This window comes from Macrobrachium nipponense, chromosome 1 (genome assembly GCF_015104395.2).
Source record: "Macrobrachium nipponense isolate FS-2020 chromosome 1, ASM1510439v2, whole genome shotgun sequence".
NCBI lineage: Eukaryota > Metazoa > Arthropoda > Malacostraca > Decapoda > Palaemonidae > Macrobrachium > Macrobrachium nipponense.
Genome location: NC_087200.1, coordinates 150,582,431 through 150,610,295, shown reverse-complemented (window position 1 = coordinate 150,610,295; position 27,865 = coordinate 150,582,431). Strand labels below are relative to the sequence as shown.

Genomic DNA, 27,865 nt, shown 5'->3' with positions numbered 1-27,865 from the left:
CTATCGAAAGACTTGTCAGAGCGAGAGGCTTTTCTAGTAAAGCAGCAAGCTCGATCGCTAGAGCCCGGAGAAACTTCCACTATCCGGGTTTAGGGTATCAATGCCAAGTGGGAAGTTTTTAGAAGGTGGTGTAAGTCAAAGAAGTTGTCCTCCTCCAGTACCTCTGTAGCAGAAATAGCTGACTTTCTGTTATTTCTGAGGGAAGAGTCGCACCTCTCCGTAGCCACGATAAAGGGCTATAGGAGTATGCTATCGGCGTCTTTAGGAATAGAGGCCTAGATTGGGAAACAATAAGGATCTGCATGATCTGATTAGGTCATTTGAGACCAAGAAGTCTAGAATGACTTCTCCCCCTAACTGGAATCTAGACGTAGTACTGAAGTTCTTGACTTCAGAGAGATTTGAACCCCTACATTTGGCCTCGTTTCGTGACATAACAAGAAAATGTTTATTCCTTTTGTCACTGGCGACGGCAAAAAGGGTTAGCGAACTGCACGCCCTTAGTGACAAAGTCGGGTTCAAGGTAGATTCAGCCATCTGTTCCTTCAAGGAATTATTCTTAGCGAAGAATGAAAATCCTTCGAACCCCTGGCCGAGAAACTTCGAAATAAAAGGATTATCGGGTCTCGTCGGCAGGGAACCGGAGAGGTCTCTTTGCCCGGTAAGGGCTTTAAAGTTTTACTTAAAGAAGAAGGAACAGTTGGGAGGCTCTAGACAAGGCCTGTGGTGCTCAGTGAAGGATCCATCAAGACCTATGTCTAAGAATGCATTAGCCTTTTTTGTCAGGAACGTAATTATGGACGCTCATAAGGCTTGCACGGACGATTCTTTAAAACTTCTGAGAGTTAGAGCTCATGAAGTGAGAGCAGTGGCTACGTCTCTCTCATTTTCAGAGAAATATGTCGCTGAAGAATATCTTGGAAGCGACATATTGGAGATGTAATTCTGTGTTTGCGGCTCACTATTTGAAGGACGTGCGTGTGACCATCTGAAAAATGTTTTTCGTTAGGTCCTTTTTTGTCTGCGGGCACAATCCTGGGTACAGGAGCTTACAACAATCCTTAAATTTTTTTTTTTTTATTTATACTTAAGTCTAATAGATATGTTTCTAGACTTTCTGCTGAACAAGTGCAGTTGCCGCACAAGCGGCCAGTCACTTCAGTTTAGTAAGGAACTCTTGTGATATCTGATATTAGATAAAATTTTTTTTTGAGTTATTGTGTGCTTGGCATTGTGGTTGAGTTACGGTTGTTGCGAAGAGTTGGGGATAACTCTGAGCAATTTTTAATACTAACATGGTGGTTAGGATCAGGTGGTCGGGATTGGTTGTATGCTCCTTAATAAGGTGTGTTGTCATGTAAGCGGATCAGCACCCATTGACAAAGTCCTTTCAGGCTCTGCGAGTAAGTGGATAAGACCCCTTCGGCAGACCCACAAGAATTCTTGGCCATAGATCAACATATCTCGCTAAAGTTTCTTGAGGTGATGCAGGAGACTACGGGGGAAAACACCCACGAAGTCTACCACCTATCAGGTAGGAACCAAGGTTTTTACTTTTATACCTACAACAGATGTTGTTTACCTGTCTATTCTAGTAGTAGCTGTCTCTTACCCTCCACCGAAGGGTGCCAATCAGCTATGTATATATCTGACAGGTAGTTGATTGTATGAAAATGATATTGTTATAATACAATAAAGTTTCATACATACTTACCTGGCAGATATATACGATTAGGGCCCACCCAGCCTCCCCGCAAGGAGGACAGGTGGAAGAGAAAATATATGAGTAGAAAACGGGAATGGTTCCTAGTCCTGCCACCCAGGGCAGGCCGGTAGATCACCTGACCTACCTGTAGCGAGTGGCGCGAAATTTGAATTTCTGTCGGGGACGACGGAGTCTTAGCTATGTATATATCTGCCAGGTAAGTATGTATGAAACTTTATTGTATTATAACAATATCATTTTTTTCACTTAGGATGCCGTATGAGCATAATTGTTAGCTAAGTAATTACTTGGTAAGTAGTAGTATATTATAAAACTTCATTTTATTGAAAAAATATATCATTTTAGCCAACTCAACATACCCATTTACATTAACCCTTAAACGCCTATTGGACATATTTTACGTCGACTAAAATTGTCTGTCGTGTGCTTAATTGACGTAAAATACGTCAACTCAAAAAAGAAGTTTTTTAAATATTCGCGGAAAAATAGTTATAGGCCTACTTGGGGAAAAATTTTGGATTGCGACTTGAGGGATGCTGGTAGTTCACGGATCAAGCTGTTGTTTTGTTTACAAGCGATACCCAGGTGCGCATGCTCAAATTTCTTTCATCTCGCACTAAAAAGCATCAGCGACACATGTCGGAAATTCTTTTGTCACTTTGTCGTAATTTTTGCACCGTTTTATATTAGCCGTTACATAAAGTTTTATACAACTACTATCCGACTTACAACCTACTCGACATACGACCACTCGTACTTACAACCTTACTTCAGACAGTTGACCATTGAGTTACTTGGCACTGCGCCATCTAATGAGAACTCTCATCACTCAGGCATGAGAACTCTCATCACTCAGGCAGCATCAGTTTGAGTTACCCTGCCCTATCTGCAGCATCATTTGGTATTAACTGTACTGTAGACTGAATTGCAAACCAATTTACGTAAGAATCGACTTCTGACATGCATGCAAGAACCTAACCCCATTGTAACTCAATGCCTGATTGTACGTAATATATACTATTACATAAATGATTAAAATGCATTAGTAGAAGTACATTATGGTAAAAAGATTGAAATAATGATTGTACATTACATTACAGTACTAAGTAGGCACTTTTATATAGCAAAGGTTTGATAGTATACCCTACCCAGTATGTTGGCCACTTTCTAAGGTTCGACTTACTTCCATTCTGACTTACAACCAGTGGGTCAGAACCAAACTTGGTTGTAAGTAGGATAGTACTTGTATATAAAAATGTGAGCAATTTCATGTAGAATACAACAAAAAACAACCCATGGTTGTAGCTTTTATCAGTTTTGAAATATTTTCATATAAATCACGACAAGTGCCAAAATTTCAACCTTTGGTCAAATTTGACTAGACTGAAATGGTAAAAAAATGCAATTGTAAGTTAAAACTCTTACATTCTAGTAATATTGAATCATTTACCTTCATTTCACAACAAATTGGGAGTCTCTAGCACAATATTTTGATTTATGGTGAATTTTTGAAAAAAACTTTTCCTTATGTCCGCGCGGTATCTCTTCCGAAAAAATCAGAAATTCTTACGCCAGTTTGTCGAAATGTTTGCACCGTTTTATATTAGCCATTAACCCTTTACTGCCGACTGGACGTATTTTACGTCGACATTTTTTGTCTCTCGTGTGCCGACTGGACGTATTTTACGTCGACTTACAAAACTTTTTTTTATATTCACGGAAAAATACTTATAGGCCTACCAGCCTAAAACTTTTGAATCACGCGCCTTGGGGGATGCTGGGAGTTCACGGATCAAGGTGTTGTTTTGTTTACAATCGTTACGCAGGCGCGCAAGCGCGAATTTCTTTCTTGCCGCACTAAAAAGTATCTGTGACACATCTCGGAAATTATTCTGTCTCTTTGACATATTTTTGTACCATTGTAAATTAGCCGTTATATGAAGTATTATATATGAGAATGTGTGCATTTTTATGTAGAATACAACAATAAATACTCATGATTGTAGCTTTTATCAGTTTTGAGATATTTTCATATAAAAAAACGATAATTGCCAAAATTTCAACCTTCGGTCAAATTTGACTCGACTGAAATGGTCGAAAAACGCAATTGTAAGCTAAAACTCTTATATTTAGTAATATCAATCATTTACCTTAATTTTGCAACTAATTGGAAGTCTCTAGCACAATATTTCGATTTATGGTGAATGTTTATGCGAAAAAAATCATACATGCGATTGTGGTAATGTTTGCACCATTTTAAAATTAGCCGTTATATAAAGTTTTATATATGGAAATGTGCGCAATTTCATGCATACAACTAAAAACAACCCATGGTTGTAGCTTTATCAGTTTTGAGATATTTTCATATAAATAACGGTAATGCCAAAATTTCAACTTTGGTCAACTTTGACTACCAAAATGGTCGAAAAACGCAATTGTAAGCTAAAACGCTTATATTCTAGTAATATTCAAGCATTTACCTTCATTTGCAACAATTCGAAGTTCTCTAGCACAATATTCGATTTATGGTGAATTTATGAAAAAAATAACATTTTCTTTACGTCCGCGCGGGTAACTCTTCCGAAAAAATCATACTGCGATTGTAGTAATGTTTGGCACCATTTAAATTAGCCGTTACATAAAGTTTTATACATGAAAATGTGCACAATTTTATGTAGAATACAACAGAAAATAATTGAAGGTTGTAGCTTTTCTCATTTCGAAATATTTGCATATAAATCACGATAAATAGAAAAAAAACCACGTTTCGGTCAACTTTGACTACCGAAAATGGTGTCGAAAAAACGCAATTGTAAGCTAAAAATCTTACAGTGTAGTAATATTCAGTCATTTATCTTCATCTTGAAACAAATTCGAAGTCTCTAGCACAATATTTAGATTTATGGTGAATTTAAAAAAAAAACAAAAATCTTTCCTCCCTCCCGCGCTGCGGATTCTCCGCCACAAATCTCTGAAATGCGTATGTTCTATTCTCGGAATATTTGCTCTGTTTCATATTAGGCATTCATAGAGTTTATATATGAAAATGTGTGCAATTTCATGTAGATAAAAAACTAAAAATATTTGAAGGTTGTAGCTTTTCTTATTTCTTGAATAATTGCATATAAAAAAAATATATATAAAAAAATTCGACATTCGGTCAAATTTAACTCGTCAGATATGGTCGAAAACTGCAATTGTAAGCTAATACTCTTACAGTATAGTAATATTCAATCATTTGTCTTCATTTGAAAGAAAATTGGAAGTCTCTTGGACAATATTTAGATTTATGGTGAATTTTTGAAAAAAAATATTTGTTTGTTTATGTCCACGCATTACGAATTTTCATGCATATTTTGTGATAATATTTTCTCTGTGTTGCTTTTATCGTTTTACAATGTGTTATATACCAAAATGATTGCAATTTAGTGTACATTACAACGAAAAAAAAGTTACTTGTTACCTATAACCGTTTTGCGCACAGCGCGATTTGAATACAATTATATATGAAATTTACGTTTTGTTCATGAAACTTACCTGTCAGATATATATATAGCTGTATTCTCCGAAGTCCGACAGAATTTCAAAACTCCCGGCACACGCAGTGGGCGGCCAGGTGGTTAGTACCCATTCCCGCCGCTGGGAGGCGGATATCAGGAATCATTCCCATTTTCTATTCAGATTTTTCTCTGTCGCGGTAGTGAAAAACACCTGTTTCCATTACCTCCGCCTAGGATTTTGAAACTTCATTAGCCGCTTAAGTATCCTACTTATTTTTTTGAATGATTGACTGGATTTGTGGCTAGGCATACGCTATCATAAATTAATTAAAAATTTTTTCATTGCATATGATGTCTGAATCTAGTTAGCCTAGTTTCAGACTTGTTGGTCTGCAACGGGTAAGGGGAGGCTACCGAAAACCTTCGGTAGACACTCGCTTAGTATACATGACGTTTACATGTTTTCTTTGTTGAAAGATCAATGTAATTAGTGTAATGTTGACTGATCCGAAAGAGACGTATGATTCGTATGTACGCAAATTAGAGCGTGATAGAATCAGGAGGTCTTCCTCCACAGTAACAGAAGTTAGGATAATGAACCATCTAACCTCCAGTAGACTTTATTTTGCCTAACCCTGTGGTATGGCTTACGGGCCCTAGAGGAAGTTCTGTGAGAAGTAATGCCCTTTCTATTATGGTGGATTACATCAAGTAAGCTTGAAAAAAGTGCTCGCTCTCCAATCAGTGTTGTGAGTGTAGTGATGTTGATTTTGCCCTAGTGTTGTGGAGGGGGCGTCAGATCGGTCCTAATAACGCCTCTAGGTCTAAAACCTCTGTCGGACTCCCAGGACCGGGAGGGGGAGGGGGCAAGTTGAAAACGAAGGAGGGTTACGGGAAACCCCCACCGATCTGGCGTCCCTTCGGCAGGATAAGGCTGCCAAAGATCGTGCACGTGCACGAATCATGAAAGATTGCTTCTCGTCCTCCAAGGCGTCCTCCCGCAAGGTTGGAGCTCTCGAAAGGACTCGCGCCCTCTAAAAAAGAAGCTTCAGAGAAGAGGATGCTTCACGTCCTCTCTCTCGTCAGGAGGGAGCGTCAGAGTACTGATTCTGGCGTCCCTTCGGCTTGACTTAATATCGATAAGCGTGACAAAAGACGCAAAATGTCGCACAGGCGGCTGTCGTCTTGGTCAAGAGATTAAAAATGTCCTTAAGGCAGGACCCTCACGAGGACGCCTTTCGAGACATTCAACGCTCTATCGAGAGGAAGGAACGTCTTTACTCTTGTAGCAAGGATTGTTTTCTGCTTTCCAAGACGCTCCACCTTCACAATTTGCCTCATCGAAGGCCAGGAAGGCCCCTGGCTTCGTTAAGATGGCCACTTCGCTCTCTGCGAAGAGAGCGTTTAAGAGAGTCCAGGATTGGATGGATTCAAGGAAGATTAAAGGGAAGACTTCGTTTGCACTTCCTCCATCTAGACTGAAAGGGAGAGCTGGGATCTGGTACGAAACAGGAGAAGAAGCAGGATTGAAAGCACCGTCTTCTTCTCAAGGAGATTTCGCCAATTTGGTGGACGCTCCAAGGAGGTCTTATTGTCATCGGCTAAGGTTTCCTCCTCCCCTCATGGCGCTATGTATACGTTATGGGTGACGTTCGCTTTACTACGAAATGGGATATTGTTCAAACTCATAAGCTTGACGTCGGCAAGCTGATTGCATAGTCAAACAGCTCGCCAAGACGCATCTTACTCGTCCCTAAGGGACGCTCTGTCAGCGGACAGAGATGACACTGGACAGACTATCCTAGTTTTCGACAGGAGAAGGGCAAAGAATTCCTCATACCCAAGAACACACAGGCGTCCTTTTAAATGCCCTTCTGCAGTGTCGATGAGCGTGACAAGACGCAAGATGTCGCACAGCCGGCCGTCGTTTTTGTCAAGAGTGGCGAACGTCCTTAAGACTCGTCCTGATGACGATCACCGTACTTATGCTTAGGACGCTCGCGTTTCATGAGCGGCTCTCCCCTCGCCAGGAAGCCTCTCAAGTTACTCGTGTTGACGCACGTCATTCACTATGACGCTTCCCTTGATGTTCGTCGCTCTTCTATTCCGGACGCTCTTCAAGACGCTCAAAGAATGCAATCAGGACGTTCGGCAAGCACCTCGCGACGATGCCTTTCGGACAAGCTCGGCGTTCCTTTTTTGAGCGCGTTTCTGGATATGTTCATTTGCATTACTAAGACGCAAGATGTTGCACAGGCGGCCACCGTCTTTGTTAGAGGTAACGAAAGTCTTTAAGGCCGTCTTGAAGACGGATAGCCTTACGTCTTCCTATAGTGCTCTCACACTTCAGGAGCAGCGTGCGGCTCTCCAGGACGCTTTTCGGGTGGCCTTTCAGAAGACGCTCGACGTCATAAACATTGATAAGCTTTTTGGAAGACGCTCGATGTCTTACACATCTGGACGCTCGCCAGGACGCTCGCCAGGACGCTAGCGAGGACGCTTTTGAAGACGCTCGGCATCCTACACGTCATGACGCTCGGTAGAGCACTTGCCAGGACGTTCTTCAGAACGATAGGCGTCCTACGCATCAAGACGTTCGGCAGGATTCCTGCAAGAACGCTCTTCAAGAGGGCGTCGTCGAAGTAGAGGAAGGAGTTTGGTCTCGTCAAGATGTCTACTTCGCTTTCTACGAAGGGAGCGTTCAATAGAATCCATCACTTGATGAATTCCAGGAAAACTGTAAGCAGATTTCGGTGTCATAAAACGCCTCGTCTGCTTTCGGGGATTGTGCTGCCGAAGGGGAACATTGAGGTCCTTCCTGTCGTAAGCCCAGTCTCTAATCAGGAATCCTGCCCCTTCCTCGATTTCTGCGGGAATCAGGAAGGCTATATGCTCGAATTCCTGGATTACTTTCCGTCATGCAATTGGGTTAGTTCTCATTGACAAAGTTCTTAATAACATTTTATCGCATAAGCGGATAAGTAACAAAATTTCGAAAGAGCTCTCATTCATTAGTCAGAGGCTCATCCAGGAAAAAGACTGCTAGACTAAGTCCCCATGAAGTCTTATGTCAAATATCATAAGAAGCTTGAACTTTCCTTTTCGATCTTCGGTTTCTCACTTGAGGATTTCCATTTGAATAATTATTATTTCCTTCTCTTGGCAAAGAGAATGAAGACAGTCGATTTCCATTCTCTCTCTCTTCCTCGTCGAGGAAAGAATGTAGTAGAGAATTAGATGTTCAAGTGACTGCAATACTTATGTATTTTATCTTCGCGTCATATTACTAATGTAAAGTTCAAGTCATATACGCATATCGTAGTTACCTCTACAGATGGCAACCGAAAGGACTGTTATTTTAAGTGTATTTAATCGGTCCTTCCTGCAAACTTCCAGGAGTTTCCGGTGTAAGGACAAGCTTGAAGGTATTGTTACAACAACACCAACTCAGCTTCTGCATGTAGCGAATTATGTTTCGCTTAAATATGCCTGCTGAGAATTTTCTTATGATCGATAATAGTAACGAACCTATTCCTTCGTAGAAGAGAGTAGCTGGTAAACTCAGGCAGAAATAGTGCGAAACGAGAGGGTTTGGTTGCTGTCATTGTGGATGACGCAGTATATTTAATTCGGTACTCCCGGCAACTTTCCAGGAGTTCCGATTTAACATTTGGTTAATTAAGCGTAATGTTACGACAACACAAAATCAGCTTCTGTATTAGCGAATTCGGTTTCGCTTAAATATGCCAACTTGAGAGTTTCTGTTCAAATAATGGAAAATCTATTCCTTAGATGAATAGAATAGCTGGCAACTCGGCATAAGACTGCGAGAAGGTGAACATAAGCTGCTGCCTGTAACTGTCACAGTGTCTCACACTGTCACCAACTCAGTGTTAGGTAGCTCGTTGTACTGCTCAGTCGGTTACGTCTCTCTCTCCCGCGGGATTGATTTACGAACCAGTATCTCTGCCCTACAATCATGACTTTCGCCTCGGGTTGAGGGGATTTGTGGTAATCATGAATAAACGACTTCCTTTTGCTAAGAAATTTTCAAACAGAGATATCTCTTAGACATGTTCGGCGCTGCTTACCGCACTGTAACAGAATTCTGTACGAGTTCTACCGCAGCATAGCACTATAATAATGCTCTCCTGCTTATGCAAAGCGCAGCCTTATTAGGGAAGGAAGCATGCTTAGTGAGGGAATGGATGAGTCTGCTGGGGACCATTTCCTCGCTGGAGAAGCTTGTTTCCCTGAATAGACTGCAATTCAGACCTCTACAGTTTTTCCTACAGGAGAACTGAAATAACATCAAAGATCTAGAGATAATTCTAAACGTCTCTCAATGGGTTAAGGATCACCTCAGGTGATACTGAGAGGGAGCCAGGCATCCGGACAGAGGTCCTGGCACATAATCTAAAAGAATTGGAAGCAATTTGGTTGGCTCTCCAGTTCCTCGAAGAGTGAGGTTTTGGTCGAGTGGTCCAAATCATCTCAGATAATTCCGCAGCTCTCTCATATCCCAGAAAAGAGAGATGGTTATCGGCATAGGCACGGAACGTAACGATCCTTTAAGAGGTTTCGTTACACGATTGCACGTCCGTGCGGATCTTCTCGATCGACGGCAGCAACTACTGACGTTTTGAGTAATCCTCGCTTAGAAGAATATGTCGAGAGTTGTGGAGACTTTGGGGACGTCCTTTCGTAGATTTTGCAATATGAAGACGAAGAAGCTTCCTCTACGTTGCGCCCTTATTCTCGATCCGAGAGCGGTAGCAATAGACGCCATCCTATAGTATGGAATGGGGATAGTTGGTTAGCCCAACTTTTCCCCTATTCAAAAAGCTTAGGAAATGTGATAAGATAATCGCTGGCGTCAGAGGGAGTGAGAAAGACGCTTGATCGCCCCATGTTGGCCTTCGAGAGGCTGGATTCACAGAGGTCACGTCCTTCAGAGAGCACTTTCCAAGGACCCTTCCCGAGAGAATCGGTCTACTCTAACAGCCTCACTTCGAGAGGTACCTAAAATCTCTCCGCTCTGAGTCTGAATGCGTTCAGACTGTCAAGAAGCGAGAGGATCTTCAAGATTAATTGCAAGTCTCATTGCCAAAGCAAAGCAGTGCTGCATATTTTGCAGTGTACCAATCGGAGTGGGCCGTTTCTGGACATAGGGCAGGAAGAATGACTGTTCCTCCACCTCTGACCTCTGTGAATTACTTTACCGCCTTCCCATTCCGTCTGAAGTATGGGATAAGCTAGCAGTCCCAACTATTGTAGAATACGGAAATATGTTGACGGCCTCTAGGCTCAGAGATTCGGATCTGTCAAACAACAAAGCCCTTCACGATCTTGAGGTCTGTGGAAATCTTGAAATTTTTTAGATCGAAGCTTCCGGCATGGAACTTAGATGTAGTCTGAAGTTCCTGATGTCAAAGCATTTCGAACCTCTCCTTTCTGTAAACTTAATACACGTAACCAGAAAGGCTAATTTTCTAACCACTCTAGCTGCGGCAAAGATGGTTAGTGAGGTTTTAGCCATCATCAGAGGTTTTGGCTTTAGAGGACATAATTCGGTGTCCTCTAAGCCTTCCGTTCTTGCTAAGAACGAAAACCCGTCTAACCTTGGACCCAGAGACCTAGAGATCAAGGGGATGGCACAAATTAGTTGGGCAAGAGCCACGAGAGTCCTGTGCCCTGTCGGGGACTCTCAAGTTTTATCTTGATAAAACTAAAGAAAGTCGAGGTCATTCGGACAATCTGCGGTGTTCCGTAAAAAGACCAGACTTGCCCATGTCGAAGAACGCCCTGGCGTTATTTTAAGGAGTCTTTCTAAGAGGCTCATCGTCATGTTTGAACAAAGATTTGAAACCTTTTAAAGTAAATGCTCACGAGGTGAGGGCGCGGTCTCGGAAGCATTTCAACAGAGCATGACACTCAGTAATATCCTGAGTGCCACGTTTGAGCGAAGCAACTCTGTGTTCGCTTCACACTCCCGACGGGATGTGAAGACGACATATGAGATCTGCGAGTCGCTAGGACCATACATATCCGTAGAAATATTATTGGAGGCAGGAAGCAGCACGAATCCTATCCTATAGAAAAGGGATAGGGTGTGCTTTTAACTTTGAAGGGTTGGTCGCTTGAGGCGCTTTCCCTTTCGTTAGCCTAGAAGTTATTGGACTAACTTCGATAGGTTAGGTCAGGTGGTGGTTTTAGCTTCGTTGCCCTCACAGTATGGTCAATATGGTCTAGTCACATTGTGGTCACGCTCCCGTTGACAGATCATCTAGAGCGCACCAACTACACAGGTCACTACCTTGTTGGCAACTCTAGTAAAGCAAAAGCAGACTTCGGTGACAGTAATCAAGAAGTCAGCTATGCTAACAGGTAAGGAATCAAGATGTCAATCATCTGCTCTTGAGGTGTTTCCTAATCCTTCTATTCTGTCCCTTCCCACCTCCAATGGTGGGATTCAGCTATATATATATCTGACAGGTAAGTTCATGAACAAAATGTTATTGTTATGATACAATAAAGTTTGTTCATACTTACCTGGCAGTTATATATAATTAAAGTACCCACCCACCTCCCCTCAGGGGCAGTGGTATGAAAAATCTGAATAGAAAATGGGAATGATTCCTGATATCCGCCTCCCAGCGGCGGGAATGGGTACTAACCACCTGGCCGCCCACTGCGTGTGCCGGGAGTTTGAAATTCTGTCGGACTTCGGAGAATACAGCTATATATATATCTGCCAGGTAAGTATGAACAAACTTTATTGTATCATAACAATAACATTTTTGCGCTATCATATATCGCATTATTTATATATGATAATGATAATTTTTTCATTTCTGATGGTTGCATACTAAACTTCAGCCAATGACAAAAAAAGGAGCCAAAAATGAACTCTTAATCTTGAAAACTAAGGGCGCTGTGATTTTTTGAAAAAAATATTTTTTCCGCTTCCACGCTCACTCTGAAACACCTCCGGCACACGGGAGACAATTTTTTTTTTACCGCTTCGACGTTTAAGGGTTAAATAAAGTTTTATATATGAAAATGTCTGCAATTTCATGTAGAATACAACAAAAAAACAACCCATGGTTGTAGCTTTTATCAGTTTTGAAATATTTTCATATAAATCACGATAAGTGCCAAAATTTCAACCTTCGGTCAACTTTGACTCGACCGAAATGGTCCAAAAACGCAAATATAAGCTTACATTCTATTAATATTTAATCATTTACCTTGATTTTGCAACAAATTGGAAGTCTCTAGCATAATATTTCGATTTATGGGATTTTTTGGAAAAAAACTTTTTCCATAGGTCCGTGCGGTAACTCTTCCGAAAAAATCGGAAATTCTTTCGTCAGTTTGTCGTAATGTTTGCACAATTTTATTTTAGCTGTTACATAAAGTTTTATATATGAAAATGTGCACAATTTCATGTTGAATACAACTAAAAACAACCCATGGTTGTAGCCTTTATCAGTTTTGAAATATTTTCATGTAAATCGCGATAAGTGCCAAAATTTCAACCTTTGGTCAACTTTGACTTGACCAAAATGGTAAAAAAACGTAATTGAAAGCTAAAACTCTTACATTCTAGTAATATTCAATCATTTACCTTCATTTTGCAACAAATGGGAAGTCTCTAGCACAATATTTCGATTTATGGTGAATTTTTGGAAAAAACTTTTCCTTATGTCCGCGCGGTATCTCTTCCGAAAAAATCAGAAATTCTTTCATCAATTTGTCGTAATGTTTGCACCGTTTTATATTAGCCGTTACATAAAGTTTTATATATGAAAATGTCTGCAATTTCATGTAGAATACAACAAAAAGCAACCCATGGTTGTAGCTTTTATCAGTTTTGAAATATTTTCATATAAATCACGACAAGTGCCAAAATTTCAACCTTTGGTCAACTTTGACTCGACCGAAATGGCCGAAAAACGCAATTGTAAGCTAAAACTCTTACATTCTAGTAATATTCAATTATTTCCCTTCATTTTGCAACAAATTGGAAGTCTCTAGCACCATATTTTGATTTATGGTGAATTTTTGAAAAAAACTTTTCTGGGCTCAGTTCGTGTCGCTGCATGAAATAATGCTTTAGTTCATTATTTCTAAGGTAGATGAGCTAACAAATACCAGAGAAAAAATTCAAAAAGATGTCAGTATAACTGACCGCTCACCCGAATAAAAGAAGGGTGTCGGTATGGTAACTGGGGCGAGTGAGACCACTACCACGAACTTCTTGCCATTTAGAATTCTCCCACACCAAAATCCCCAACTGAGAGAGCCGACCCACAGGTCGAGGCGGCAACTACTACCACTACACCCCACGCCACGCCGACTGCCGCACCTCTGGTGGCCATCCTTTCAGTTAGCGGACTAAGAGCCACACGTGTTTTGGTTTTGCTCTGTGTTTTCGTGGATTATCCCTATTAATTCTTCGAGATGGAACGCGCAGCTATTGCAGCAGCTAAGTTAAGTGCCCTGAAAAGGTTTGGATTTAGTTTTTTCCAGCCGGGAACTTGTTTTTACCGTTTTTTAGGTGCAAATACAAGTTCCCGGTCTGGCGCATGGCGTTCTCTCGCCTCTTGTTTGGTTGGGTTCAAGGTCTCCCATACCTTGGAACCTTTCCTTTCACTTAATTCACGTGTTACTCTAGTCCTTTTTATTTACACACATTGTTGATTTTACTATTTACATCGTTTAGGGGATTTAGCCTACCCCTGGTGTTAGTTCATGCATGCATGTCTCTCTACCTAAGTGTAGGCATCTAAGTGTTTTCCTTTGTCCAGACCCTGGCCATTGCTCTCCTTATCGGCTTAGGCTAGCTCTGAGTGGTAGACTTTTTCTCCGGATTCAGTCGTTCACTCCTGGACTTCCTTTTCTCTTTCACTCATTATTTTTTCCCCTATTTTCATTATTATTATCGTTATTATTATTATTTTATCGATGTAATAGTTTTTGCTTGTTTATGGTTAGCTTTGGGCGTCCAGCATTATTATAGCCTGGGTCTCTAGTGGTCCTGTTTTCTTGGTCCACCGAAGACTCTGTTCTTCGCAGTTTTGTTGCATCATCTCTTATACAGTTTTGTTGCATCCTTATTCAGTTTTGTTGCACCATTCTGGTCAGTTTGGTTGCATGAGACCCTTGCGTTTTATACCGACTAGGTTGGTTGTGTTGTGTTATCGTACCTTGGTCCACTCTCGATCGCGGTACCGCTGGACGCCCGTCCCCAGTCGCCTTTCCCCCCCCCTTCTTCTCTCGCCATAGAGTAGAAGGGAGGGGGGATCTGTCCTTGCTCGCTCCCTGCCTTTAGCTCCACCCGGGCACGGCTCCCTCTCTCCCCACGCGGAGGGAGTAGGGGAGCCTGGACAGGCCATTAGACTGGGGGGGGACCTCGTTCTCCCTTGCGCTCGGGGGTGCTCCGGTGTGGTTGGGGTTTGGGGGTTTGGCCTCCCCCCTCTCCGGTTGCGCCGGCGCTCCCCGGAGTACACGGGATCTGATTTCTTCCCTCCTCGTTTTACCTCCCCATGACAGACGGATCTCTGGCTCTTCTACCCCGGTGTCCCATCGGTTAGTGGGGAGGGTGGTAGGCTCTGCCAACCACCAGAGTGGATATGATTTCAGTAGGTCCTTTAGCTATCCTTTGTTCCCTCGTCTCCGGCGTTTACCCCTAGGGGCATTCTTCCGGTAGCGTAGGACAGTTTCGCGCTTCGGAGTCGATCTCCGGTGTATCATTCTCGCTATGCTTAAGTTTAATTTAAGTGATTTAGCTTAAGCTTGGGTTCCCTCCCCTGTCCTCCGTTGGAAATTTCCTTTATAGTTATATTTTATTATATATCTATATATGTTTACCTCTGGTTTATGGAATTTCCTTCTTTGGTGTACACCGGAGTAATTGTGTCTCACCTGTTTAACCCAAAGGATTTCAGGGGAGGGATTATGCCCGTTTTTTCATCTAACTCCGGCATGCAGCTGAGTACTAGAGTAGCCGTGTGAGTGCTAAACCTGATACTCATGTATCTTTCCACTTACAGGCTACCAACTGCCAGCATCCCGGCTGTAACGCCGTGCTACAAGACCCCTGCGGGCATGAGGTCTGCAGGACCCATGCTCCCTGTTCTACCAGTCACGGGAATCTTCAGGTCTGGTTTCACGAAGCTTGCTCTATCTGTTATGAGCTTGTAAACTAGTTTTTGGAGGGAGTAAGTACTTCTGGTCATCAGCACGTTTATGCAATATGAGTTCTGATATATAATTAAGCTTAAGCTCATCTTAGTCTAGTGGTTAAGGATCACCTTTAGACTTAAGTGTTAATAATGACCCTCTCTTTCAGGCTGCCGCAGTCAAGGACGTGGCTTTGGCGACCCTGAAAGCCTGGGTCGGCGGATTTGGTAAGAACGCCGCCAAAGGACAGCCCTACATCCTGGAGAAGAAGATGGCTGTCCTGTTGTTCCCCGGAGGAAAGTCTACGGGGTACGTCGACCCTGCTGCGGTGGCTCCGACGATCGCCGCGATCCAGGAGCAGGTGGAGCAAGCTCTTAAGGAAGGACCAGGCCAGGACATCATGGCGGAGGTTGCCACTCTTGACATCAACGTAGAGCCTATGACGGTAGGAGTAGATGATTTGTTGGTTGAGGTAGGTACGTTGGACACTCAAGGGCTTCCCTTGAGTGCATCTGGATCTTTATCTCCTGTCCCTTCTTCTTCTTCCTTTCAGGCTTTACGGGCGCTGAGCTCCCCGAACCTCCCGATAAGCCCACACTGCTTCTGTGGTCCCCAAGGTGAAGGGTCACAGGGAGCAAAAGACACTTAAGAAGACGTCGTCTAAAAAGACTTCTTCGTCTTCTTCGGCTCGTAAGTCTCCAGCTTCTTACTCCGGAGCAGAGAAAGTGAAAGCCTCCTCTTCGTCAGCTTCACTTCCTAAAGGGTCGAGGAGCAAGTCCTCCAGGGAGAGGTCCCGCACTCCTGCGGAGTCAGTGATTTCCCCTTCTACTGCCGGAGCCCTCCCGGCGATCTCGTCAGGCTCTGTGCCTCCGAGTGGTTTTGATCCTGCAGCTTTTTCCGCCGGAATGATGCAGCAGGTGGGAGACTTGGTAGGTTCCTTGAGATCAAGCATGGAACAAATGTTTACCCAGCTTTCGGACAGAATGTCCACCCAAGAGAACCTCCTTTCTGGCTTTAACCAAGCTCCTCAGACTACTTCTCTGACAGTTGGTGCCGGTCATGTTCAACTCCCGGCATATGACACTCTCCCTGCATTCTCCATGAATAACCCTTGGAGAGTAGCGGCTTTCGCCCCTTTCAAGGATGGCCTTATCTCCATCCCGGAGTGCGGAACTCGAAGGATTGAGGACTTCGAGTTCCACCCCGCAAATTTACAGCCTCCTTTCATGGGGTATGCCAGGCTGACGGAGGCAGCGCTGAATAGGGAGGACAAGATCCCGAGGGAAACAGTCCTATATAGCAGGGATCACGCTCAGAGGGAATGGCTTCACTGCTTAGAAGACTGGGATTGCATTAACACCAGGCTTCAAGCTTTTAAGAGCCCTTTCACGATCTTCACGACGGAAGAGGAAACGCCACTTCCCTTCCTGACGAAGATAGCCGATGTCACCATCCAGGCAGGCTTGAAAGGTGAACCATTGCCTCAGTTAAGAGAAGCAGACCCCACATCTCTTCTCCCTTCGTTTGGCGATATGTGGGAGGACTTGCCGGCCACCTTTACGGTGGGTAAGTTTAAACCGGACTGTGTCATGGACCAGTTCAGCGAGAAACTTCCCAGGCTTCCGGACAACCTCATCCAAGCGGAGTTCGAGGCAAGGCCCAGGTTGGCAAGGACATCGAACACAATGGTCATGACGGAAGTAGCGGCCCTCTCCTATGCGTCCGAGCCGCTCTTCAAGCTGTTGGCAAAGTCGCAGGCTCATACAGTCCAATCGGACTTGTATGAGTTTGTGGTGGCAAGAGTCAACTGCCGGAAACATGTCCTCCAGGAAGCAACTATTAGGCACGAGCCAAATAAGTTGCTTTCCTCCAACATTTGGGGGGCGGACCTCTTCCCGGAGTCGGCAGTTAAAGAGGTCCAGAACGAAGCGACGAGACTCAACCAGAGTCTCAGAGATCGTTGGGGCCTCTCTGCGAAAAGGAAGCAGGACAGTTCTTCTTCAGGGAAGAAACTGAAGAAGACGAAGAGGTTTCAACCATACCAAAAGAAACCACAGCACTTTGTCCAGACAGTCTCGGCAGTCCCGGTCACCCAACCAGGACAACCCACTGCAACGAAAGGCCAGACTCAGCCCATCCTCTTGATCTCACCTCAGGCACAACCTTCCACCTCTTACGCTGTTTCCCCGGCGTTCAACTCGGTGTATGAAGGCCAGGCCTTTCAACACTTTAACCGGTTTGCCAGGGGAAGCAGGGCCAGAGGTGCTTTTCGCCAAAGAGGAGCAGGCAGAGTCATTAATAGGGGCAAGCACTTCCGTGGCGGACGTGGAGCTCACCCCGCACAGCAACAGTGAGATCTCCAAGGTAGGAGGGAGGCTGTTCCTCTTCCTGGCACCGGTGGGGGTTCAGCAAATGGGCACAAAAGTATTGTGTCAAGGGTCTGGGTTGGAGCTGGATCGAAGGCCCCCCTCCACCCAGACCATTCCTTCAACTTCCATCGAAGGAATTGACAGATTATGCAGAGGAACTCCTTCAGAAAGGAGCAATATCGAGAGTCAAGCATTTAAAGTTTCAAGGTCGCTTGTTCAGCGTGCCAAAGAAAGGCTCATTAAAAAGAAGAGTAATCTTAGACTTGTCCCAGTTAAACTTATCCATTCGCTGCGACAAGTTCAAAATGCTGACCATCTCGCAGGTACGGACCTTACTTCCCCGTGGGGCCGTCGCCACCTCTATCGATCTTACAGACGCATACTATCATATCCCAATTGCGAGACACTTTCGCCCTTACCTAGGCTTCAAACTAGGAGACCAGGCATTCTCGTTCAAGGTGATGCCCTTCGGACTGAACATAGCTCCCAGGGTATTCACGAAAATAGCGGAAGTAGTTGTTCAACAACTAAGGTCGCAAGGGATAATGGTAGTAGCGTACCTCGACGATTGGCTGATCTGGGCGTCAACCGTCGAGGAATGCTGCAAAGCCACAAAGAAAGTGATTCAATTCCTGGAATACCTGGGGTTCCAGATAAACAGGGAAAAGTCAAGACTCACTCCGGAGTCTCTATTTCAATGGCTCGGCATTCAATGGGACTTAGCCTCTCACAATCTGTCAATTCCGGTAGCCAAGAGGAAGGAAATAACGAAGTCAGTAAAGCAATTTCTAAAGTACAAATATGCTTCAAGGAGAAACCAGGAAAGGATCCTAGGTTCTCTCCAGTTTGCTTCAGTGACAAACGTCTTGATGAAAGCAAAACTGAAAGACATAAACCGGATTTGGCGCTCAAGGGCAAATCTCAAATCCCGGGACAAGTTGTCAGCAATCCCGCAAATTCTTCGCAACCGTCTGCGTCCATGGACACAGTCGAAGAATCTGTCCATGTCGGTGCCTCTTCAATACCCTCCTCCGGTGTTAACTATCCACACAGACACTTCACTAAGCGGCTGGGGAGGGTACTCTCAGTTCAGAAAAGTTCAGGGAACTTGGTCACCGCAGTTCCGCCAGCTTCACATAAATGTATTGGAAGCCATGGCAGTATTTCTTACCCTGAAGAGGCTCCTTCCACCAAAGAACTCTCACGTAAAATTGGTTCTGGACAGCGCAGTAGTAGTTCACTGCATCAACAGGGGAGGATCCAAATCAAGGCATCTGAACCATGTCATGATGGCCATCTTTTCCCTAGCTGACAAGTACAAATGGCATCTTTCCTCCATCCACCTAGCGGGAGTAAGGAATGTGATAGCAGACGCTCTATCCCGGTCAGTTCCCTTGGAGTCAGAATGGTCCCTAGACAACAGTTCGTTCCAGTGGATATGCCGGAGTGTTCCAGGTCTCCAAGTAGATCTTTTCGCCTCTCAAGCGAACCACAAGCTTCCATGCTATGTGGCTCCCAACCTGGACCCTCTGGCATATGCCACAGACGCTCTGTCCATAGCTGGAAACCGATGGAAGAAGATTTACATCTTTCCTCCAGTGAATCTTCTTCTGAAAGTTCTGAACAAACTCAGGACTTTCAAGGGACAAGTGGCCCTAGTAGCCCCGGACTGGCCGAAGAGCAACTGGTACCCTCTGCTTCTGGAATTGGGTCTTCGCCCTCAACGGATTCCCAATCCCAGACTCTCTCAGTCAGTACAAATGAGGACTGTGTTCGCTTCCTCAGGACTTCTCAAAACCCTAACTTTATGGACTTCATGAAGTTTGCGGCTAAAAAAGATGCAGGTATAGATCCCCAGAATATCCTTTTCCTGGAATCAGATAAAAGGGATTCAACTCTGAGACAGTATGACGCTGCAGTCTAGAAGTTGGCATCTTTCCTGAAGGAATCAAACATCAAAACCATGACTATTAATTCAGCTATATCCTTTTTTAGGTCTTTGTTTGAAAAAAGGGTTTTAGGGGCAGCTAGCACTATTACTACTAACAAGTCAGCCTTGAAGAAGATCTTCCAGCTGGGTTTTAATATAGACTTAACAGATTCTTCTTTACATTATTCCCAAGGCTTGTGCTAGACTTAGACCTTCCGTAAGGCCTGCTTCAGTGTCAGGTTTCTAATGACGTCCTCAAACTGGCTTCAGACACTGACAACTCTACATGCACTTTCATAATGCTTTTAAGAAAGACGCTATTTCTTGCTAAGTCTGGCTTCAGGAGCTAGGGTTTCAGAACTGTCGGCTCTATCCAGAGATGCGGGGCATATAGAATTCCTCCCCTCAGGAGAAGTTCTACTCTCCCCGGATCGCAGCTTTTTAGCTAAAAATGAGGATCCTCTATTAAGATGGGAACCTTGGAAAGTCATCCCTCTCCCACAAGACCCTTCTCTTTGTCCAGCGATGACCTTACGAGCCTTTCTGTCTAGGACATCCTCTTCTTCTTCGGGTCCCCTCTTTATGAAAGAAAAAGGTGGCACTTTATCGATTAAAGGTATAAGACAACAGATCCTCTATTTTATTAAACAAGCAAACCCTGAATCATTCCCTAAAGCCCACGATGTCAGGGCAGTAGCCACCTCCATTAACTATTTCCAACACATGAACTTTGATGACTTGAAAAAGTATACTGGATGGAAATCACAGACAGTTTTTAAGCGTCACTATTTAAAGTCCTTGGAATCCTTAAAATTTCCAGCAGTGGCAGCGGGAACATAGTTTCCCCTGACATTGCTCAGTAGTTGTAGTTGAAGATCCAGATCTCCTTTCTACCTGCCTCAATTAACATTTCATCTAACCTACCGTTATGCTCTACACTTCGCCTTTTAGCCTTAGCTGCTTATAATTATGGCTTAGTGGCGTGTCCCTTATTTTTTTTGCTAGGGACACCCACAATCAATAATTTGTATCTTATGAAACTTCTTGAGTGTGGTTCCCTTATTTTAATGCTAGGGTTCCACACTCCTACCTTGTATATATTCTTTAAAGATTTGTATTGTTATGAATTACTGATTCTTAGATAATAAGTGAATAATTACTTGTGTAATTTCATAACCCATACTCAGAGAATAAGTTGAAATATGTTTAGATTTAAGTTTTTTGTACATATTTCTAGTAAGCCCTCTTTGATTTTGTTATTCTATGTGTATACCTTATTCTCTAATTATATTATTGTAGGTTACTTTTAGTTTTATTGAGACCCTTTTATTTCTTTCAATCTTGTGCTATTTCTCTGGTACTATTTCACGCAGCGACACAAACTGAGCCCAGAAAAAGGATTTTGACATAGGAAAAATCTATTTCTGGGCGATGGGTTCGTGTCGCCCAGTGAAATCCCACCCTGCCCTTGCCCTGTAGCCCAAGATTGCCTGCTAACTTCAGGATGGCCACCAGAGGCACGGCAGTCGGCGTGGCGTGGGGTGTAGTGGTAGTAGTTGCCGCCTCGACCTGTGGGTCGGCTCTCTCAGTTGGGGATTTTGGTGTGGGAGAATTCTAAATGGCAAGAAGTTCGTGGTAGTGGTCTCACTCGCCCCAGTTACCATACCGACACCCTTCTTTTATTCGGGTGAGCGAGTCAGTTATACTGACATCTTTTTGAATTTTTTCTCTGGTATTTGTTAGCTCATTTACCTTAGAAATAATGAACTAAAAGACTATTTCACTGGGCGACATGAACCCATCGCCCAGAAATAGATTTTTCCTACGTCAAAATCCTTTTTTCCTTACGTCCGCGCGGTAACTGCCGAAAAAATCAAATTCTTTTGTCAGTTTGTCGTAATGTTTGCACCATTTTATATTAGCTGTTACATAAAGTTTTATACATGAAAATGTGGGCTATTTAATGTAGAATACAACAACAAAAATAACTCATGGTTGTAGCTTTTATCAGTTTGAAATATTTTCATATAAATAACGATAAATAGAAAAAATTTGACCTTCGGTCAACTTTAACTCAACCAAGATGGTAGAAAACTGCAATTGTAAGCTACAGCACTTACAGTCTAGTAATATTAAATCAATTACCTCCATTTTGCAACAAACAGGAAGTCTCTAGCACAATATTTCGATTTATGGTGAATTTTTGAAAACTACTTTTTTTACGTCCGCGTGTTACGAATTCATGCATCAATTGTGATAATATTTTATCTGTGTTGCTTTGATCGTTTTACAATTTGTTATATACCAAAATCATTGTAATTTAGTGTACAATACAATGAAAACAATTAACTCATTAGCTTTAACCGTTTTGCTCACAGCGCGATTTGTGTACAATTATATATGACATTTTTTTTGTGCTGTCATATATTCCAATATTTATATATGATAATGATATTTTTTTAAATTTCTGATGGTTGCATACTAAACTTCAGGCAATGACAAAAAAGGAGCCAAAAATGAACTCTCAATCTTGAAAACTAAGCATGTTGTGTTTTTTTTAAAAAAACTTTTTTTCCGCTTTGGCGGTCACTCCCGAACCCTGTCGGCATACGGGAGACACTTTCGGAAATACCGGCTCGTCATTTCAGGGTTAATACCACTTAACTAGTGACCACATGGTCCTTAAGGGAAACGTGGTTTGAGAACAATGCAAAAGACACAAAAATCGAAATATGTACAATAGGCAGTCCCTGGTTATAGGTGGGGGTTCTGTTTTTGGCGGGGTGCTGATAAGCGAAAACCGCCATTTAAACAAAACTTGGTGATTTATGGCATCATAACTATTATTGGCACCTTTGGCACCGATAACTGAAACTTGGCCCGTTATGGCACCATAAATCTCCAAGCGCCATAAAACCGGATCGCCATTAACCGACTCATCTGATAACCAGGCACTGTATTCAAGAAATAATCAACATGAGTCATAGAACAATGATATCTGACTGATGCAACACCTCCAACTAGAACAATACAATGAAATATTAACTAATTCTAACACAACAGTGCTGTCTTGCAGTGAGACCTGGCCGTGAATGATGTGGCAGGATCACAAGCTTAAAACTGCTGGGCAAATCCCCCCACATAAACCTAATCACTCCAGCTGCCAAACCCACCCTCAGTCACACTTTCCTCTTCACACTACAGAATACAAGCAGGACAATTGACCTAAACCTAAACACAGAAAAAAAAAAACAAACACATGTACTTACCAACCACTTCAGATACTCCGGGCTATGCTGTGCTGTCCGCTGGTCAAGGTCACTGAGACACCACCAACTACACGACAAAAACCAAGAACCACAACCCCACAACTATAACAACAACACAACAACCAAGGACCACAACCCAACAACACAACACCCAAGAACCACAACAACCACCAAGGAACACAACCCCAACTCAACAACACAACAGACAACCAAGAAACAACCACAACCCAACAACCCAGCAAACAACAAGTAACTCAACCACAACACAAACAAGGAACACAACCACAACAAAAGAACACTGCACAAACAATCACTTAACACAAAAAAACAACACACACCCATTAACAACACCAAGGAATCACAACAACACAAAAATTACAACACAACTTATCTGACTAAAATGCCTTCAACAGACTGCTGCTAAAACTATCTGACTAAAATGCCTTCAACAGACTGCTGCTAACACTACTGGCGGTCACAGGCTCTAACCCAAGACTGAAAAACACAGAACTCCAACAGCACCAGCAGACAACCCAGAACTCACCAACAGCCAATTCAGTCGTTAACCATCCAACCACCAATTACTTTCTCTCTCTCTCTCTCTCTCTCTCTCTCTCTCTCTCTCTCTCTCTCTCTCTCTCTCTCTCAGCATTGTCAAATGGAACTCCATAACTCCTCCATAACAAGAGGTACCAAAATTTATGTCCTGCCTCAATGGTGTTTCTGGAGTGAAGAACGAGTCACCCATTCCCCTCCCAGGGTAGGCCTCACTTTTAGTCACTCCTTTTTGTAATCTAGAGATTGGATACTCTTTCACTTGCATGTTGATTACAGTATGAATTATTGAATAAGATTAAATGCTCAATTAGTTCCCATGACTCAATAGATTTGGTTTACAATCATTGTACAATGAATTCATATATACAAAAGAACTGACTTTCTCACTGCCTGATCCATTCGAGACCGTGGACGGAGATTAAGTAGAAAAAAAGGAGCTCACATTTTTAGCGACATCCCCTACCCCCTTGGAGGTTGGGGGGAGCTGAAAGAAGAAAGGAAGGTCTAGACAGGTGAGGTAGAGAAGCAGGATCCTTATGGCAGCAGCCTAGGCTTACAGGACTACGACCTGAGCCTAGATCACGACAGAGAAAATGACACCTATCAGAGTGATCACTCAAAAAAAATTTTATACATAATGAAAGAAATACCCTCAGTTACTCAAAGAGCAAAAACTCACAATGTTACATCAAGAATATCAAATATTCAAGGTTGCTTCAAAAGATACAGGACACAATATTGAATAAATTCGTGAACTAAATACATCAAACATGAAATGCAGCGTTCCTTTCAGGAAATATGTAACATGCAATACCTATTCAGAATATGAGATTCATGTTTCACAACAGAACATGAAATGCATCAGTGCATTAAATCAGGAATGGTAATTTATTCCTACACATTATACAAACTCTTGGTCCTTTACATTAGGGTGTAATTTGGATGTTGAAGATTTAACAAGGTAGTCAGGCAGTAACTGCTTGTCCGGTAGTCAGGAGTCCCACCTGACTGGACATAAACATTCCACTTTGCTTTCGGCCACCATGGTGAACAGACGTGCTTTCACTCTCTGCCCCCTGCTGTCGTTGAAGTGTTTTTCCAACTTTATAGTGAGATCTCTCCTTATTGTTTGATTGTGTTATATATCTGTTTGTATATTTGTCTTTGTTGAGCAACATGCAAACCCAAGACTTACATAAGCCTAAGTAACCCCCCATTCTCTCAGTGCATATGCCCTAGAGTGGGAGGGAGAAAATGTGGTGGTTTTTGCTCCACAGTGGAGGTAGACCCTCACTTCCCTTGTGCAAAGTGCCTGGGACGTGAATGTAATTAAACTGGAATGCTTACATCCGGGGAGTTAATGGCTGTGTTTCAGCTTTGCTGGAAGCAATTCCTATTATAATGGACCTCAGGTTTGTATAGTTAAGAAAACTATAATTTACTTTTAAAAATTGTGATTTTTCCTTTCTTGCTCGTTCAACCAGGGAGAAAAATCTCAGTCTGGTGAATTCCAGTCAGTATTTAGAGACTCACTCAGATTTCCACCCTCCAATAAGTGAGTTCATTTGTATTGTAAAGGACTGAGGGTTTGTATATTGTGTAGGAACAAAGCACACTTTTTAAAAGTAAATTGTATTTTTACTAACTATCCAAACCTGAGGTCTTTTACACTAATGCCCACCTCATGCCACCCTTCAATCTGATATCTGGACCTAAAGTAAATTGGAATGTTTATATCTGGTCCCTTCCGTCTACCTGACCTGTAGTTAGCTGCCAAACTACCTTGTTTGATAGTTTAGCAGCTGTTTCCAGGCTTCACCTTAAGTACTTCATATTGTAAAGGACCTCAGGTTTGTATAGTTTGGAAAATACAGAATTTACTATTAAAAACTGTGATATTTTATGTTGCCAGCAAGTGAAACTAGGCAATGTAATTACTTGGTAAGCATGAATAAAACTTTTTATTATAAAAAATGTTATTTTTTGCAACAAAGTATAGTAGGTAGTACTGTATAAGGAAGAGTTGATAGATATTCTTTCAGAAACATTTAGACGTTTATGAATAGGTATTACAGAGAATGGTTCTTTTACAGGCAATGATTAACAGTGCATCACTTGTGTTATACTCAGCAACAAAAGAGAGGTTGTTTTTTTCTTCAGTTACAATACTGATCCCTAACAATTGGACATCTTGCGGGCCAGTGAAAATAGGTAAGTGCTAGTTGTTATGTTAATATGTTTCCTATAAATAACTTACCAGGTATTTACATAGCTTTAGTTTCTAAAAATTAGTGACTACTTGTGAATTTTTAGATCTTTAAGACAGGTTAATAGAGCAAGTTATAAGGAGTAACTCACAAGAGCTTAGAAAGAAATTGCTACAAGAAAAGAGGCTAACCTTGGAAAGAGTCCTGGAAGTAGCCAGAGCATTAGAAACAGTTAATTAGCAGTCAGATGTCACTGTAGGTAACATTCATAATGACAGCAGTAGCCAGGTAAATTATGTACCCTATAAAATAAAAAGTTACCAACATGCAAAGAAAGGGCAACACATCAAACAAGCAAGCCTAGCCCTGGTATATCTAAGCATAATAAGGGTAAACCTACTACTTACTCGCAGAAAAATCAGAGTCACAGAGGCCCACAAAAACCTCAAAAGAAATCCTGCTATAGGCGTGGTAAGCAAGATTATATAGCACTGATTGAGATAAGTGCCCAGTCAGGTCAGACATGTAATAACTGCAGAGGGCATGGTCATTTAACAAGTCAATGCAAATTTGCTAAGCAAAAGACCACTAAACAGATCAGTAGAACCATAAATTGTTTATACATGATATACAAACCATCAGTCCTTTACAATAGGAATTACTTAAGGCGTAGCCTGGACACTGCCCCTGAATTCTTTAATAAGGCAGTTCAGTAGTTAACTGCTGGTCCGGTCATTGATAGTCTCTCCTACCGGACGTAAACATTCCAGTTTGCTTTCATCTGTCGTCATAAAAAGACATATTGTTCATACGCGAACAAACCTTCGGTCTTAACAATAGGATAAAATCTAGCGCCTAGCTGGATCCGGTTAAAAAAAAAGCTGATGAAAGCAAGGAATCTTGTGATATTGATCACGCATCAGTCTTTCTTTTGACTGCCTGGGCGAGAGTCGTGTTAACCTCTCTTGGCCTTTTCCCGGTTCATTGCCCATTACACTTCTGTTTAGTGTGTGTGTGTGTATGTGTGTGTGTTTGACTGGTATTATGGCTTCTTCTGCTCCTTCTCGGCGGCAGCATATGTGCCCCAGAGATCCAGGTTTTCCGTGTCCTCGTTTTTTGGCTTCGGCAGCGACCGACCCTCACATCACATGCAGTAGGTGTCGTTCTAATTTTTGTACTATTATGAATCCTTGCGCGGAATGCCGGGCATGGCCTAGGGAGCAGTGGAGGTCGTTTTATGGCTAGAGAGAACATCGGAGGGTTTTAACTCTTCCTACTTGGGAAGGTTTTGCGCCTCTTCCCGATGTTTTGTCTCTTGCAGTAGTCAACCATCAGAGTAGCATTGTCTCTGCGTCTCCTTCCTTTTCTTCCATTGATTCATTGATGGAAGTATCGGGAGGTCGCCAGGCTAATGTTTGTAATGTAGCCCCTTCTTCCTTGGGAGTTTATTTGGTTCCCTAGAAGGGTGAGGCTTTTTCGTCAATCTCTTCTCTTCCAGAGTCGAAGGCGTCCAAAATGGCAGCGATTTGGAAGACGCTCGGCCTAGGGGGTACCCTGTCCTTGGAGGGGTTTCTAGCGTATTTTGTGGAGGCTTACCCCCCCTCCCCGGTCTGGCCAGGCCATCCCCTTCTCCTCCTGGCCTTGTCTTCGTGGGTAGCAGCAGTCAGCCATCTTGTATTGCTCCACCAGTGTCTGCTGCCACTTCAAGTTGGAGTGGTGCTGTGGCGTCAGCCCCGTTGATGACGTCACGGGGTCCGTCTTTGTGTATTCCTCCGCCAGTGGCGTCTCATTCCCCCTTGCACTGAGGGTAAGCCATGATGTCACTGCCACTTGTGACGTCACTCCCATCGGTGACGTGTCTCCCAGTCGTCTCCTCTGATCCGCCTTTCTCGGCCGTGATGTCATCACTGCCGCCCAGTTCGCTACATCTCCCTTCCTTGTCATCGGAGCCCTGTCTGGCACATCAGTCTGAGGTCATATGCCAAGCAGTGCTTCAGAGGTTGGACTCTGTATTGGATGTGAAGTTGGCTGCCTTATCGGTTGGGAGGACTGGTAGGAAACGTGTTGCTTCGCCCCCGCCTCCTGAGAAGAGTGCGCATAAGAAACTAGTGCTGTCTT

General features: G+C 42.9%; 1 protein-coding gene across 1 annotated transcript in view; it reads left to right on the top strand.

Moving 5' to 3' along the window:
* LOC135219757 (calcium-activated chloride channel regulator 1-like) overlaps positions 1-27,865 on the top strand; it is a 182,206-nt gene that overhangs the window by 92,914 nt on the left and 61,427 nt on the right. Inside the window, exon 2 of the mRNA XM_064256803.1 lies at positions 25,634-25,751. Within this exon, the coding sequence (XP_064112873.1) occupies positions 25,634-25,751 (118 nt within the window). The remainder of the gene's footprint in view (positions 1-25,633; positions 25,752-27,865) is intronic.